Genomic DNA, 17,325 nt, shown 5'->3' with positions numbered 1-17,325 from the left:
TCCTTCCTTCCTTCCTTCCTTCATTCCTTTCCTCCTTCCTTCCTTCCCTTCTTCCTTTTTTCTTCTTTTCTTTCTTGTTGGGCAGAGTTCCTAGACTGATTCATTTAGAGAATTTGTAGATAAATTATACTTGGATTTCAGAGAACCAGTTGATGAAAATTTTCACACTGCTCTTATGGACTAGATGGAGAGATGCGGGCTAAATCCCAGTTAAGATGGGATTGAGAACTGGCTGGTTCTCAATCCTGGTTCTCAAAGAGTAATTAATGTTCAGTTTTAATCTTGAGAGAGGCCTCTGGTAGAGTAATACTCACAGGAATTGGTCCTTAGTCTTATCTAGTCAAAATTGTGATTTTATGAAAGTGACTTTATAAAGGTAGGTATGCTTTTTAAATCTGTGGATGACACAGATAGAGAAGGAATAAACTAACACATTATACAACAAAATAAGGTTCCAAAAATATCTTAGCAGACTAGATAAAACGTAGGCCTTAATCTTATGATGAAACTTTATTAGGATTAATGTAAAGTCTTATTTTAAAAATCAACTGTACAAATAGAAGACATAAGGCATATAGCTAAATGATGATTCATATAAAAAATAAAAGAAAAGATCTGGGGGCTTTATCGTACTAGAAGCAAAAAATGAGCCATCAGTATGACAAGACAACTAAAACAAACTACTATGTGATTCAACAAAAATTTATGAAGTGATTATTCTGGGTAAGGCCCTGAAATATCATATCTAGAACAAGGAGCTAGTCCCATTACTCTATGCCCTCATCAGACCACATTTGGAATATTGTGTTCAATGACATTTTAGGATGACTTGAAACTTGTCCAGGAAAGAGAAGCCAGGATGAAAAGGATTCTGGAAGATATGCCATGTGAATATAGTTGAAAGAATTGGGAATTTTTTTTTAGAAGAAAGATGGGGTGGGAGAAAGGTTGAGAAATATTGAAATACTGAAGAATTGTCATTTGTATGAGGAATTAGATATGGGATCATAAATTTAGGTTGAAAGTGACCTTAAGAATCCATAACATCTAGTGGCACAGTGAATAGAGTGCCAGCACTGGAGTCTGGAGGACCTGAGTTCAAATCCAGCCTCAGACACTTAAGACTTACTAGCCGTGTGACCTTGGGCAAGTCACTTAACCCCAATTGCCCTGCCTTCCCCTCTCCAAAAAGCAAAAAAAAAAATCCATAACATTCAAACCCCTTACTTTATAAATGAGAAAACAGATGTCCAGAGAAGTTAAATGATTTGCCCAGGTTCACATAGGGAGCATGTGGAAGAGCCAGGCTTTGAACCCACATCCAATTGACTCCAAATCCATTGTTCCCTCCACCATACTATATTTGTTCTGCTTCGTCCCAGAGGGCAGAACTAGAAGTAATGGGAAGTAGATATCCAAATAAGGAAAAATGTTCTTCCAAGGATATCCAGAAGCTGAATGAGCTGCCTTAGGAGGTAGGGAATTCCCTGTCCATTACTGGTTGTCTTCAAGCCGAAGTTGGATGGGGATATTGCTAGGGATGTTGTGGAGACGACTCTTGATCAAGAGCTCATTGGACTAGATCTCCGAGGTCCCTGACAAGTCTGAGATTCTATGATTTTTATGCTGGCCTAGAATAGGGGCATTAGAGCATACAGGGCCCTAGAGTCCTTGAGACTTTGAAGGGAGCCAAAATATCTAATACAGGAATCGGGCTGGTCCTAGATAAGTTAGCTCCAGGTTTTCCAGTGATGTGACCGTTCCATACTGTCGCTCCTGCTTTTCCCAAGTGATGCGTCTGTAAGCCAGAGCCTGCCTGATATCCTGAGATCCAGGGCTCTGCCCTGTTCTGGGATTCCAGCCAGAAGGTGTTAGTTGCCTTTTATGATTATTAATACATTTTAGATACTATTCATGTGTATGGCTACATCAAGGACATGATTACCATCAAGGCCTACTTGACATCACTGTCCAGCATCTTGAAACTGAATAAAGCAGTATTAGAAAACTTAGTGACCTATAGTTACCTTCTTTGTCTCATTATTCTATAAAAACCTTGCTCATGGTATCAATAAATGGATTGCTTTGGTAGTCTTGCCTGGCCTATGACTTATTCTATACTTCCATGGGCTAGTGTGTTATTTTAGAGCTGGCTTAAGAAACCACTTAGAGTTGGTTCACAAGGCTTAGCATGAATCATGAATTTTTCTGGGCTCTTCCTCCTTACCATATCACCTTGTTTCCTTAGGACCTCACGCAAAAATGATTATCTTTTCCTCAAAACAACTCCAAGCTGTTTTGGCGTACAATTGGTTTAGGCTCTCTGGATTGAGTTCATTGGTCAATTCTTCTAATACAGGTTTATTCTAAGCCAATCAGGAAGCATTCTGTTGGCATGGCACCTTTGTAGGGTTCTACTGATCTAATTACATGTCTCCCCTTTTATTCCTTAAGGTTGGGAAAGAGATAGGAAAAACTAAGAAAGTTTTTCCTATCATAGAAAAATCAAAATAATATGACTCAATAAACAGGTCATTCTCAAAGTTTACAGCCAAACTCTTTATAGCTTACTGTAGGTCTCTGACCCCAAGTTCTCAGATTGCTCAGAATAGGGGATGGAGGTCACTGAAATTCACTGGTCTGAGGATTTGAGTGGTAGTTGAAGGAGAATGGGTTGGAGGGCCCTGTAGGTCCCTGGCCCAGGCTCCCAGTTTTGGCCAAGGACAAGGGGATAATTCCAAAACTCAAAGGAAATAATTTTAAGAAAAATATAAGGCAGCCTTCTTTCTTACCCATGGAGAGCAAACTTATAGAACCCATTATCTCAAGAGATGGTATAGCCTAGAAAAAGAGACAACTTCAGGATGAGTAGAAAGAAATTCCAGGACAACAAATCATGAAGACTTATTGATGGAAGTTTGAAATGATCCTTGAGAGGAAAGGCCTATCCTCCCTAATTTATCCATTGGTCCCTTCCACCACTTCATGGATAGATGGCAATGTTCAGGCTAGGACCAGAAAACAAACTTCCCTGTTGCTTTCTAGTGACTTACGGAATGACCAGTTCCAGTGCTTATTACTACACCAAAGTGATGTCAGAACTCTTCTTACAAACTCCATCTGCTGCTGGAGTCTCCTTCCAGACCATCACCAGCATGAAGGACTTTTGGGGCGTGAGTTTGGGCCTTTGCCCAAGGGCCCAAGAACATAGTAGGGGAGGGAGGCAAGGCATGGCATTGGGTCAAGAGCCACATGGGGTTGGTTTGAAGAATCCGACCAGGGACAAGTCTGTTCCTCAATCATTTGATAGCCATGGGTCACAGGAGTCAGGCTGACAGGGTAGGGGTAAGACTGAGGATGAACTCAGGTGTTCACCCTCTTCTCTACTGGAGGGCTTGAAATAAAGGCTGGGTGACTACTTGTCAGGTAGATTGTAATAGGTATTTTTTTTTTCAGGCATGGATTGGATTAGATGGACTATCTAATTTTAAAAGTTTTGAAATTTTATGATTGTGTAATACATAGGTGTTAACTGCTCTGGGTTGCTCTGGGAATCAGACTGGGGAATGGGTGTTAGATTGGGAAGTAGAAGGCCGAGCCATCTCCCCAATCCTGGACCTGCCTTTGGTTCAGTTTGCCCAGGGCCCATTGCTTGACAGTCTCTATTGGAATAAGTGGTATAACAACCAAAGCCTGGGCCAGAGCTCACACTCATTCATCTACTACGAGAACCTGCTCCTGGGTGTTCCAAGGCTTCGGCAGCTCAAGGTGAGGAATGACTCATGTGCTGTACACGAAGATTTCCAAGAGGACATATTGGGCTGTTATGATGTCTACTCTCCAGACAAGGAAGAGAGGCTCCCTTTTGGACCCCTTAATGGCACTGCGTGAGTGAGATCCCTTTGTCCTGAGCAAATAGGAAGGGTTTTTTTTTTAATTTTTGCTTTTTGGAGGGGGGCAGGCAGGGCAATTGGGGCTAAGTGACTTGCCCAAGGTCACACGGCTAGTTTTGTGTTAAGTGTCTGAGGCCGAATTTGAACTCAGTCCTCCTGACTCCAGGACTGGTGCTATATTCACTGTGCCATCTAGCCACCCCAGGAAGGGGATTTTTATCTAGTCCAGGTGTACTGAAAGATGAAATGGGAGCCAGCAAGAGCAAGTTGCTTTTTTTGAGCTTTGGAGAGTTTCAAGAGGAATAGAGCTAGAGAAAAAGAAGCAATGAGGGGACCCTTGATTTGGGGGAAGAAAATAGGTAATGGGGGGGAAGAGGATGGAATTATGGGGATGAAATCATGGGGAATGGGGACAAGATAAGGGATAGAAGGATAGAGATGGAGAGGATGGAGTTGGCATTACTTCATCAAGAATAGGTCATTTCTTCATCATCATCATCATCATCATCATCATTTTACAAAGGAGACCAGGGGCTTTGGGGGATGTCAGACTTAAGCAAAGCATTAGGTAGATTTGGAAGTGGTTGAATGATTAGACCTGAAGAAAAATGATTAATGCATCAATGTCCACTTACAAGAAAGTTTCTGCTGGAGTGTCATAAAGACTTTTTCTCAGTCCTATTCTGTCCAACATCTTTGTCATTGGATGAAGGTATAGATGGAATGTTTACATAGTTTTCAGGGGACTCAAAACTGGGATGGATATTAATATGAATGAAGGAAGTGATATTCGAAAAGATCTCAAGAATGATGGGCTGAGTCAAATAAAATTAAATTCAGCAGGGATTAATTAAAGTCCTAAGCCAGAATTAAAAAAATCAACTGCAAAATTTCAGGATGGGGGAAGTGTGTCTTGACAAGCATTAATGTGAATACCTTTTTGTAATGGATTGAAGCTCAGTATGGTTTGAGAATGTGACATGATGGTTGAAAATCCCCAGGACCAGGGAAATAAGCATTTTCTTGCTCTCTTTATTAGTCAGAACACATCTAGAATATTATGTTTAGTGCTGGACAGCACATTTTAGAAAGGACATTAAAAACCTAGGTCAGTTCCACGGGATGGTAGCCTAGATAGTGATGAGAACAGAGATTATGCTATACAATGACTGGTTGAAAGAATTGGCGATGTTTAGCCTGAAGAAGAGGGGATTGTGGGGTGGTGGGGAGAGAGGAACATGGTAGCTCTCTTTAAATATTTGAAGGTCTAAGAGGAATTAGATTTACTTTGCTTGGCTTCTAAGAGCAATACTGAGAAGTGGGTAGATGTTCTTGAAAGGTAGGTTGAGGCCCCCTGTTGAAAAACTTTCTAACAATTAGAGCTATCCCAAGGTGGAATGGGCTGTTTTGGTAGGTAGTCACTTCACCATTACTGGAGAGTTTTCAAGCATTGATTTAATGGGGGGATCTTGGCAGGGATGTTGTACCCCAGGCAGAGGGTTGACTACATAACCTCTAAAGTTCTTCACTCTGAGAAATGGTGATGAAATAGCAATAGCAAAAGAGGTGTATGCAGGAATGGGGGGTGTAACCACTGTTATGAGGAAGGACTGGTTCTCCCACCTACTATCACCCATGGCAGGTGGACATACCATTCAGAGGATGAACTGGGGGGCTCCTCTCACTGGGGCCAGCTCACGAGCTATAGCGGTGGTGGCTATTACATGGACCTACCAGGGCCCCGGGAGGCTAGTGCCAATGTTCTACGTGGCCTGAAAGATGGGCTGTGGCTGGATCGGGGCACCCGTGTTGTCTTCATTGACTTCTCTGTCTATAATGCCAACATCAACCTCTTCTGTGTACTGAGGTAGGCCCAGATCCCCAACCCTGACACCCTACATCTCCCTGAAGCCCGTTCCCCCTCCTTGGCTTGTCTGTCTACTAGAGGCCCTGTCTTCTTCTTGAAGCCTTTCCCTCTCCCTAGGCTTTAACATTATTCTTGGTGACTGCTGGTTATGAGGGGTTATGTCTCACCCATCTCGTCCCCTGTCATCCCCCAGGTTGGTGGTGGAGTTCCCAGCCACAGGAGGGGCTATTCCTTCCTGGCAAATCCGCACAGTGAAGCTGATTCGCTATGTGAGCTCCTGGGACTTTTTCATTGTGGGATGTGAGATTCTCTTCTGCGTCTTCATCTTTTACTATGTGGTGGAGGAGGCATTGGAGTTGAGGATTCACAAGCTCCATTATCTGAGCAGTGTTTGGAACATCCTAGATATGGTGGTCATCCTGGTGAGGAGGGGCATTGTGTGTCACGCTGGTAGCGGGGTGGAGAGAGAAGGGTTGGCCTCCTACTGGCAGGGGGGGCAGTGAAAAAGGGTCTAAGGTCACAGGTCAAGAGCAGGAGTGGATTTCTTCTCATCCGGTCCAACCCCTTTGCTTTACAAATGAGGAAATGAAGGCCCAAGAAGTCTAAGGGACTTGGCCAAGATCACATAGCTAGATTGTGCTAGAGGTGGGATTGTGTTTGGGGGCCATTCCAGAGGCCCAGAGTAAGACTTTTTTTTTCACTCACCCAGACCCTCTGACTTCCCAGCTGATGTTCTTATAGACATCCTGGACATGGTGGTCATTTTTTTCTGGTCAGCATTTTTCTTGTGGGCCAGCATTTCCACACAGCCTGTGTGACTCACCTCATTGCCTCCCTTGTCTGGAATTCTCTGAACAGTCTGTGGATTATTTCCTTCCTGTCTTCTCCAAGGGTCACTCACTCTTCCCTTTGCTTTATTTAAAAACAAAAACCTTCAATTCATCAATTTAACAAACTTTTACTAATCATCTATTGTGTGCAGAAGCAGTGCTATAGCACTGGTGATACAAAGAAAGAAAAGAAGGAAAGAAAGAAAGAAAGAAGGAAAGAAAGAAAGGAAGGAAGGAAGGAAGGAAGAAAGAAAGGAGGAAAGAAAGGGAAAGAAGGAAGGAAAGAAGGAAAGGAAGAAAGAGGAGGGAAGGAAGGAAGAAGGAAAGAAAGAAGGAAAGGAAGGAAGAAAGGAAGGAGAGAAGGAAAGAAGGAAAGGAAGAAAGAAAGAGAAGGAAATAAGAAAAGAAAGAAAGAAGGAGGGAAGGAAGATAGGAAGAGAAAGAAAGGAAGGAAGGAAGGAAGAAAGGAAGGAAAGAAGAAAGAAAGGAAGGAAGGAAGAAAGAAGGAAACCTGCTTTCAAGGAGTTTACATTGTACTGGGCATAAAAGCAGCATGTACTTAGGCAGTAAATTAATACACTTAAAATGTGCCAGGCACTATGTGAAGTACTGTGAGAACAAAGAAAGGCAAAAATAATGCCCTCAAATAGCTTACAATCTAACAGGGGTTGGGGGCGAGACAATCATTAGGCATATACAAGATATATACTCTGTAATCTGAAGGTCATATCAGAGGGAATGTAGTGGCAGCTGAGACTGGGAAAGTCCTCCTTCCTACAGAAGGTGGGATTTGTATTAACAGATAAGCCAGTATAAAATATAGCCAAGGTGACTGAGGGGGTAGGGAGCACTGGCAACTGCATAAATCAGGAAAGATTTCTTGTAGAGGGGGTGCTGAAGGGGGCTATCTATCTGTCTGTCTGTCTGTCTGTCTGTCTGCCTGCCTGTCTGTCTGTCTGTCTGTCTGCCTGTCTGTCTGTCTGTCTGTCTGCCTGTCTGTCTGTCTGCCTGTCTGCCAATCTGTCTGTCTGTCTGTCTATCTATCTATCTATCTATCTATCTATCTGTCTGTCTGTCTGTCTGTCTGCCTGTCTATCTATCTATCTATATATCTATCTATCTGTCTGTCTGTCTGTCTATCTGTCTGCCTGCCTGTCTGTCTGCCTGTCTGCCTGTCTGTCTGTCTGTCTGTCTGTCTATCTATCTATCTATCTATCTATCTGTCTATCTGTCTGTCTGCCTGTCTGCCTATCTGTCTGTCTGTCTGTCTATCTATCTGTCTATCTGTCTGTCTGCCTGTCTGCCTATCTGTCTGTCTGTCTGCCTGTCTGTCTGCCTGTCTGCCTGTCTGTCTGTCTGTCTGCCTGCCTGCCTGTCTGTCTGCCTGCCTGCCTGCCTGTCTGTCTGTCTGCCTATCTGTCTGCCTGTCTGTCTGTCTGCCTGCCTGCCTGTCTGTCTGTCTGTCTGCCTGCCTGTCTGCCTATCTATCTATCTATCTACATATCTATCTCTGTCTGTTGTGTTTGTGTGTGTTTTTTGCTTATAGCTTCTCCACTTTGTCAGGATGTGATGTCCTTGAGGATAAGGACCCTGTTTTTGCCTTTCTTTGTTTTCCCAGATCTTAATGCAGTGCCTGGCATACAGCAAGTGCTTAATAAATGCTTGTTGACTGACTTTCTCTATCCCCTGTACTCGGGGCCTCTGGGTTTAATCTACTCACAGTCAGTAGAATTTAGGCCAGCCCAAATGGGACAGATCAAATCATATTATGTATGTAAAGTGCTTTATAATCCTTAGGGTGTTCCACTATTACTACCTTGGGACTTACCTCCTCTAGGTCTAGGTTCCCTGTACCCTAATCCTACCCCAAGAGGCCTTGAAATTGCCATCCCCTGACCTCTGACTTCCAGGTCCCCTGATCTCTGACTGCCAGGGTACCCTGACCTCTGACTGCCAGGTCCCCTGACCTCTGACACAGGCACACTTGAGAGAATAGGAGAGGGTTCATAAGGGGCTTTTAAGGATATGTCCATTGCTGATCTTGTGACAAAGTGCCACAACACCTTGTGTCATATGCCTTGGGCAGTTTGCAGCATGATTGAGCACATGAGACTCACCAGGGACTATGACAAGGCTCAGTGGCCACTGACACTGACCATACACGTAGCCTAGTCAGGGAGAGGGTGGTTATGAGTCTCCACTTGTGTGGTAGCGGTAACTAAAGACTGGCCCTTAAGTCTGACTCTCACGGCCCCTCCCCAGCTCTCCATTATGGCTGTGGGCTTCCACGTATTCCGTACCCTAGAAGTGAATCGCCTTATGGGGCACCTCCTACAGCAGCCAAGCGACTATGCCGACTTCGAGTTCCTGGCTTTCTGGCAGACACAGTACAACAACATGAATGCTGTCAACCTTTTCTTTGCTTGGATCAAGGTACGAGCCTTTCCCAACCCCATAATTGTTCCCTGGGCAACCCCTAGCCCCTGCCATGACTAGCCCCAAATCATTCCCTTTGGAGTCCTTCGTGCAGGTTACCCCCGTCATTCTCTGCACAAGGGCTCCTCCAGGCTAGCCAGGCCTTGAGACCCTTTACATAGACACCCCTCCAGTATCACCCTCTCTGACCCTCCCATCCATCCCTTTGCCTTTAGCTCCTTGCTCCTATTAGGCCAGCTCCCTTTGTGCAAGGCCATCCAAGGCCTCCGTACTCAGCCCACTGAGTTTCCTCAGCCAGCACCCCCAGAATCTCCCCATGCCTCCTCTGTTCTCTCTAAGCCTCATGGGCTTCTTCCCCAGATATTCAAGTACATCAGCTTCAATAAGACAATGACCCAGCTCTCGTCCACCCTGGCACGCTGTGCCAAGGACATCCTGGGCTTTGCCGTCATGTTCTTCATCGTCTTCTTTGCTTATGCCCAGCTGGGCTTCCTGCTCTTTGGGACCCAAGTGGAAAACTTTAGCACTTTTGTCAAGTGCATGTGAGTGTGTCATCCTCCTGCCCTGAGCCCCGTGGGTTCCTGGACTCTCTGGGGAGAAATGTCTGAGCCCGTGTGTGTCTATGCCTGTGCCTGTGTGGGACAGTGTGGGCATATGTGCTCCCTGGGAGCGCTCTCTGAGAGTGCATTATGTGAGTGTAAGTGGATGTGCATGGATGTGACAGCGTGTGCATGTGTAAGAGGACACACATGTGTGTAAGAGCCTGCTCATGTCCTTGACACCCATCCCCTGCCCTGGCCACCTCTGGCTCTTAAGTCAGAAGCAGGGCTGAGGGCTGGGGGATGGTGTTGGAGGCTGGGGCTCAGGCCTTTGGGTGAGTCCGAGCCCTGCTCTCCCAGCTTCACTCAGTTCAGGATCATCCTTGGAGACTTTGATTATAATGCCATTGACAAGGCCAACCGAGTCCTGGGCCCCGCGTACTTCGTCACCTACGTCTTCTTCGTGTTCTTCGTGCTCCTGGTGAGGCCGAGGAGAAACTGGGGCCAGGACTGGGATGGGGGTGAGGGGGGAGAAAGGAGCTAAAGGGATGCTAGGAGGTCTCTACGGAGCTGGAATTGGGGTTGGGGGAGCCTCCCATCAAATCTGTGTCATTTCCAGAATTGTGGTGGCGGCGCGCCAGACCAGCCTATGCTCAGGGCTTGGATGGACATGGCTGGGTCAGCACAGTCAGGGTGTTAGTGGGTCAGTGAAGTGTGAGGAGTTGTTAGGATCCACAGGATCAATGCAGTCAGTAGGGCCAGTGGGATTATAGGATTTATCTAGCTAGCTAGAAAGAGCAGCTGGTGGCAGAATGGATGGTGGTGGTACAGAGCTCTGGGCTTGGAGTCAGGAAGACCTGAGTTCAAATCTGTCCTCGGACACTTATTAGCTCTGTGACCCTGGGCAAGTCACTTAACCCTGTTTGCCTCAGTTTCCTCATCTGTAGCATGGGAATAATAACAGCCCCTCCCTCCCAAAGTTGTTTTGAGGATCGAGGGAGGTGATATTTGCAAAGTGCTTAGCCTGGCACACAGTAAACACCATGTAAATGTTAGCTCTTACTATTAGCTGGAAAGTCAGGAGGCACTGGATCTGGAATCAGATCTGGATTTGAATACTGTCTTCTACATTGATTAGTGAGGAGAAGGCAGGGGAAGGAATATGAAATTCTGAACTTTGAGTCTCTGGTTCTGAGTTCAAATCCCACTCCATCCAGTTCTGTCCACATGACCTTGGGCATGATCCTCACCTGTAAAAAGAGGGGGTTGGGCAAAAGGTCCCTCAGGTCCCTCCCAATCCTAGTTCTATGGTTCTATGATTTGGGGCAAGGCACGGAGGTTTTTTGAGACTCAGTTTCCTCTTCAGTTAATTGGGGATCATCTTATCTGTAGGAGTGACCTGAAGAAGCTGTCTCCTGTTCTTTCTGAGAGGGCATCTAGTCCAACCCCCTGGTTTTACCAATGAGATAACTGGAACCGGGTAGGAATGAGGAGAGCCAGGATTTGAACCCAGGTCTCATGGCTCCAAATATGATGCTGAGTCCACACTGTATTAGGGCCAGTGCAAGGAGCAGGCAGGGGTCAGCAGGTATTTTTATTTTTTTTGGAGGGGGAAAGGCAGGGCGGTTGGGGTTAAGTGACTTGCCCAAGGTCACACAGCTAGGAAGGGTTAAGTGTCTGAGGTCGCATTTGAACTCAGGTCCTCCTGACTCCAGGGCCGGTGCTCTATTCACTGTGCCACCTAGTCGCTGCAGCAGGTCTCTTTAGATACAGGTTTCTGGCCCCCATCTCCTAGAACATGTTCCTGGCCATCATCAATGACACGTACTCTGAGGTGAAGGAGGAGCTGGCTGGACAGAAGGATGAGCTGCAGCTCTCAGACCTCCTGAAACAGGTGCCCAGCTCTAACCCCGGCCCACGTGTGGCCCCGGTAACCCCAGCCCGGGTGTCTCTCCCCTCCTGCCCCCCCCCCCCCAGACCCCCAGGCTCCACGTCCCGGCATCCCCCTGCCTTGGGAGGCACGGATCGCCTGGCCCACAGCAGGGAGGCAGCCGGGCGGCTCCGCTATGTCTCTCCTGCCCTGTGTCTGCCACTCCAGGGCTACAACAAGACTCTGCTGAGGCTGCGCCTGAAGAAGGAGCGCGTCTCGGACGTGCAGAGGGTTCTCCGCGGCGGGGAGCCGCAGCTGCAGTTCGAGGATTTCACCAACACCTTGAGGGAGTGAGTAAGAAACAGCCCGCTGCCCCAATCTATCACCTACAGCCCTCGTGTGCCCCCTGCAAACACCCGTGCCACCCGTGCACACACTCACGCTCACGCGTGCACAGCTGGCTTCACTCCTCTAGCCCTCTTCTTCCCATGCCAAACTACTCATGCTTCCCTCTCCTTCGTGGCAAGTGTAGTCTAGCCATCATTTCAGGCTGGACCAGGCTCTCTGGGGGTGAAGGCAGGAGCCTAGCAGAAAGTGCGAAGTATGTTGGATTTGGAGCCCAACCCCCTGATACAGCCTGTGCAATGTTGGGCCAGCAAGCGGGCGGGGCCCTCTCTGGTCCTCTTTTGTAAAAGAAGAGGATTTGATTGGATGGCCTCGAAATCTATGATACTTTATGTAGACGATTATAGTTAACAAAGAGATTTCAGAGATCAGAGGTGTGAGATCTCAGAGCTTGACAGTCACAGCTCCCTCCCCTCTCCTCCCCTCTCCTCTTCCCTCCTCTCCATCTCTCACTCCCCTCCCCTCTTCTTTCCTTCCCTCCCCTCCCCTCCCCACCTCTCTTCCCTCCTCTCCAATCCTCGGGTCGCTCTTGCTCTCTCCTCTGGTGTCCCCCACTCTCCCCTCCCCGCCCCCCTCCCCTCCCCTCCTCTCTGCTCCTCTCCATCTCTCTCTCCCCTCCCTGCCCAGACTAGGCCATGCTGAGCATGAGATCACTGAGGTCACAGCGGCTTTCACCAGGTTTGACAGAGATGGCAATTGTGTGCTGGATGAGGAGGAGCAGGAGAGCATGCGACACGACCTGGAGGAGAAGCAGGTGAGAGCCTGCGAGCCCGGGGTGGGGGTGGGGCGGAAGGGGGCCCGAGCAGGCTGGCTGGGGGCCTCTTCAGCCCTGAGCAACCGGGAGCCGAGCAGCCTGGGCGCCGCTCCCTAAGCATGGCGGTCTCTGCCAGGTGGCTCTCAGCGCTGAGATCCAGACCTTGGGCCAGTCCCTCAGAGGAGGCCACAAGAATGCGGTGCATGCAGAGAGCGGCAGGGGAAGCCTCTGGGTCTCTGGAGAGGAATTCCACAGGTAGGTGCTCCAAGGGCCACAAGGTTAGGTACGCGTCTACACAAGACTGAGCCAGGACCCTGTTTCCAGCCACCTTCCCTACACCTGGTCACTGACCAGTCCCAGGAAATTCAGGGCCCTGTCCTGTGACTCACAGCTGGGGCTTATCACAAAACACGGTACACTATTCCCCTGTCCTTGGACACCCAGGGGACTATGGCCCTCTCACCATCCCCACCCCTTCCCCCAGACATGCTGTACCTGCCCCCGTCTGCCTCTTTCTAGGACTCTCTTCTGTTCACCACGATTCCTTTTCTGCCCCCTAACACACACACACACACACACACACACACACACACATACACACACGAGATGTATAAGGTTCTCTGTTCTATAGGCACACAGCATTCTGTCTACACCTCCTTCAAGACAGATATAGCTCTGTTCCCAAGGCACAGGGTTCTTACCCCCAGACACATAAGGCTTTGTTCACACACACACACACACACACACACACACACACACACAGCTCCACAAGGTTCTAAAGAAGTATCCCATAAGGCACATGTGACCTCCTGTTTCCCCCACTAAACACATAAGTCTGTTTTTGCCCTTCTTCCTCCTATCCTGGGGAAATCCAGGATTCTCTCTACCTGCCCTTCCCCCTTTCCCTCCCCAAAGACACACACAGGGCTCTCTTCCATTTACTCAGACTTTGATCTTTTCCTAACTACAAGTTGCTTGGCTTCTCCAGCCCTCCCTCATCCCCATACATGACCCTGCTTAGCCCTTCCGGCTGCGCCCTCTCATGTGTTTCTCCACAGATACACACAGGCCTTTGTCTCTGGTCATGCACAGTTCTGTTTTCACACACAGGACTTTGCTCCACCCCCACCCACCCACTCGCAGGCCCACAGGGCTCGATCTCCTTTCCTGAGAGAAGCCCGGAGAGCAGCCCTCGCGCTCACCCAAGAAGTCTCAACCCCCCCCCCATGGCCCTATACCCCAAACAAAAAAAAACTTTGTTGTCCTCCCTCCCATACTCACATTACTCTGGTCCTATTTCCAAATGCACAGGATTGGATTTTCCTTTTCTGTGCCTCCCCACTCCACCAGATCCTTCCCTTCTATACTTATATGGTCCAGTGGCCCCTTTCAGACACAAAGACCCTGAGCATGGCTCCCCAAACCACACAAGGGCCCCTTTTCTTTCCCCAGACACAGCCCTCTACCACCACCAGACCCAGGAGACTTGTCATCTTTTCCCTGCAACCTGACCAACTGGGAAGTTTGTCCTCTCCAGACACACATGCCATTCTCCCTCGAGAGACCCTTCCCCAACATGCAAAGCTCCCTCTCCTGCAGAAATACCCCGCTCACTGCCTCCTGACAGTCAGCCTTTTTTCACCCCAGAATGGAGACAACTCTGGCTTACCTACACATAGGCCCTGTACCTGCCCCAAGATACCTTGCTGTGCCCTCCTCCCCACCTTCCTAGACACACAACATTCAAGACTTCTTGAATTAAAAGAACAAAGATTTCTTTCTTCCACTGACATACATCAGTCTGACTCATCTATCACACACAGGTCTCCAAGATTCCCTCCTTTCCCACAGACACATGGGTCTCCATCCCCTAAAAAAACACAGGTACCTCTCTAAATACCCACTCCTCCATAAAGCCCAAGTACACCAGGCTTGTCCCACCCTATCCCCAGCCTTCTCCCCCACCCACCCTCAGGGATATGTTCTCACCTCGGGCCATCCCTGAGATGCAGGAATCTGCCACCTGTCACACATGCACAGGCCTCTGAAGCAAGCACGGAGACCACTAAATGCCCCACCTCCCACAGACACACAAGATTCGTCCCTAACCCCCTTCCCCTGCCATCCATACACAAGGGTTTACTGCCCCTTCTGCTCACCCATTTATCCAGAAACCTACACTAGGAACACAGGGTATCTATCTATCTATCTATCTATCTATCTATCTATCTATCTATCTATCTATCTATCTATCTATCTATCTATCTATCCACACACATACATACATATCTCCCACCTCCTCATTTCAGCTACCCAAGACCTAGTTACCACGTCTTTTCGGAGCCATCTCTTCCACGTGGCTTGTGTCTTTGGTTCCTCACTATTCTAGTTGGCCTGCTCTAAATAGTTCTCAATGCCCTTCCTAAAGCGTGATGCCCAGCGCTGGCTGCAGAAGAAGCCATATAAAGTGTGACAGTGGCACAATACAGAGGGACCACACAGACACAGGGCCCTATCCCTAGCCCCAGACACTCAGGACCCTGTCCTTCCTAGAGATACATGCCTCTGTCTGCTCTCTCCCTAGGCACAAACAATTATATTCCACAAAGGACTCTGTCTTCAGCCCTAAAGTCCTCAACCCCAGACATACAAGAAGCTGTGCTTTCCTCAACACACAAGAATATGTCCCCCCAATAGAACTATCCCATCTGTAAATACACAGCTCCGTCCTCTCTCCATCACAAATGACTATCTTTTCCTGACACAGGTCTATTCTCCCTCCCCAGACACACAGGGATCTGGGACATCCTGGCCATTGTCAAATCTGTTCCCCCTCCTGAATACAGCACTCTGTTCCCTCCAAGTCACAAACAGAACTCTGTCCTCTCTCCCAGCCCCAAATGCTTCTGGACACAGATAACTGTTTCTATTCCCCAACCGCACACCCTCACATCCCTTCCTCATTCCCTAAGACATAATAGTTTTGTCCGTAAAGATAGTCAAGGCTTAGTCTCCACCCCCAGACACAGTGCTCAGCCCCATGACACGACTCTAATGAGTCCTCATCCCACCCTCTGCCCCCAGCACACACAAGCTTCTGTCTTCCCTTGAAACGCAGGGCTTTTCCTCTCCATCAGTCATACACAATCCCAGTCTCCAAACAGACTCACAGGACTCCTCAGATGAACATCTGAACTCCTGCTCCCCCACCCCCAGGCACACAGGGTTTTCCCCTGATTCTGATGCATATGGTTGAGTCCCTTCAGACTCACATGAATCTGTTCATCTTCTCCAACCCTCAGACTCAAGAACCGGGTAGAGCAGATTGAAAATGTCTTGGGGAACATCATATCGCAGGTGGATGCTGCTGGTTCAAAGGTGAAGACCCCGGTGAGGAAGGATCCATACCCCTCCCCTTCTGGCATAGTAAGGAAGTTCCCCTTAACTTACTGAAAATGCCCCTGCTCCATAAGACTTCTGGGATTCAGGTTATAGAGCTCAGCAACGTCAGTGTGTCCACATAACCTCTTCCTCCCCTTTTCACATCTCAAAGAGAGGATACTAGGGGCTTAGATTTTCCTAGGCTAAGGGCAATTCATTGCTTCTGGAATGGGTGGGAACAAAGTTTCTTGTCTCTGGGGTAACCCTCACAATGACCTTCTCCTCCCATCCTCCCCAGGGAGAACAGTCTGTTTGGGAGCAGCTTCAGTCACCTCCAAAGCTGACCCTGGCCCCAACCTTGACTTTGACCCCAGGGCTAGGCCCTTGGGAAACCCAGGATAGGGAGAAAGCTGGAGACACAGGGCCATCACAGCCATTGTCTCCACCCCAGGCCCTGCCTCAAATGGCCTTCTCAGAGGACTTCTCGCAAGACACTATCCGTTTGTAGTGTAATTTTCCCATCCCCATCCATGTGTGAGCTCTTTCTGGACCGGTGTCTCTGTGTGTGTTTAGTCTTCTGTGTCTATGGGTAGCTGCGCTGAGTGTAGCTTTGACTCTTGTCTCTATGTTTCAATGTATAAACACGTGGTGGGTGTCACCCAGCTACAACCTCCTATCCCACATAAGCTCATGACTGTGCTGTGGTCCTGGCCCTGAGCTGCCTGCATGGTTCATTTTGGGGAAAAGTCTTCTATTCTGTTGATCAGAAAAGAATCAATAAAGTGTGTGATAAAGTGAAGACAAATCTCCTTCCTTAATGTTGTCTCGATGTAGCTCAAGGTAGGGATGAGGGGGAGGAAAGCAGAGAAGGGGTTGGCACCAACAGCAGAATAATACAATAGGGATCATTGTTGCTGTTCAATAATTTCTGATTCTTCATGATCTCAGTGGGGTTTTCTTGGCAAAGATACTGAAGTGTTTTGCCATTTCCTTCTCTAGTTCATTTTATAGATAAGGAAATGGAGGCAAACAGGGGTAAGTGACTTGCCCAGGGTCACACAGATAGTAAGTGTCTGAGATCAGATTTGAACTCAGAAAAATGAGTCTTTCTGACGCCAGGCTTGATATGCTAGCCATTGTAACACCTAGCTGCATGTTCTCAGATGGCCTTTGAGCACAGCATTTGGGTTTCTAGACCATGGCTTTTTTTGGAGGAATAGAGTATCCTTAACTGGTAAAAATAGCTTTACCTAAAGTTTTGACTTAAATTTACCTAAAGTCTTACAAATCTGCTCAATAACATTTTAAACTAGAAAGGAAGGGGAAGGAAAAGAAGTAGCTATGAATGTT

The 17,325-nt window shown here is 47.8% G+C and overlaps 1 protein-coding gene across 1 annotated transcript in view; it reads left to right on the top strand.

Annotated features, from left to right (window-relative positions):
• PKD2L1 (polycystin 2 like 1, transient receptor potential cation channel) overlaps positions 1-16,764 on the top strand; it is an 84,064-nt gene extending 67,300 nt beyond the window's left edge. Inside the window, exons 6-18 of the mRNA XM_069071297.1 lie at positions 3,046-3,173; positions 3,634-3,887; positions 5,536-5,760; positions 5,954-6,182; positions 8,853-9,023; positions 9,387-9,568; positions 9,926-10,046; positions 11,361-11,459; positions 11,664-11,785; positions 12,468-12,594; positions 12,731-12,849; positions 15,897-15,984; positions 16,274-16,764. Coding sequence (XP_068927398.1) covers positions 3,046-3,173; positions 3,634-3,887; positions 5,536-5,760; positions 5,954-6,182; positions 8,853-9,023; positions 9,387-9,568; positions 9,926-10,046; positions 11,361-11,459; positions 11,664-11,785; positions 12,468-12,594; positions 12,731-12,849; positions 15,897-15,984; positions 16,274-16,483 — 2,075 coding nt within the window. The 3' untranslated portion in view covers positions 16,484-16,764. The remainder of the gene's footprint in view (positions 1-3,045; positions 3,174-3,633; positions 3,888-5,535; positions 5,761-5,953; positions 6,183-8,852; positions 9,024-9,386; positions 9,569-9,925; positions 10,047-11,360; positions 11,460-11,663; positions 11,786-12,467; positions 12,595-12,730; positions 12,850-15,896; positions 15,985-16,273) is intronic.
• Positions 16,765-17,325: the final 561 nt, after the last annotated feature.

The sequence above is a fragment of the Petaurus breviceps genome, unplaced genomic scaffold (genome assembly GCF_028583685.1).
Source record: "Petaurus breviceps papuanus isolate PSGF00001 unplaced genomic scaffold, PetGlider_PUasm1.0 90825, whole genome shotgun sequence".
NCBI classification, from domain to species: Eukaryota; Metazoa; Chordata; class Mammalia; order Diprotodontia; family Petauridae; genus Petaurus; species Petaurus breviceps.
The sequence above is the reverse complement of the archived record's forward strand: the minus strand, read 5'-3'. Positions and strand labels throughout refer to the sequence as shown.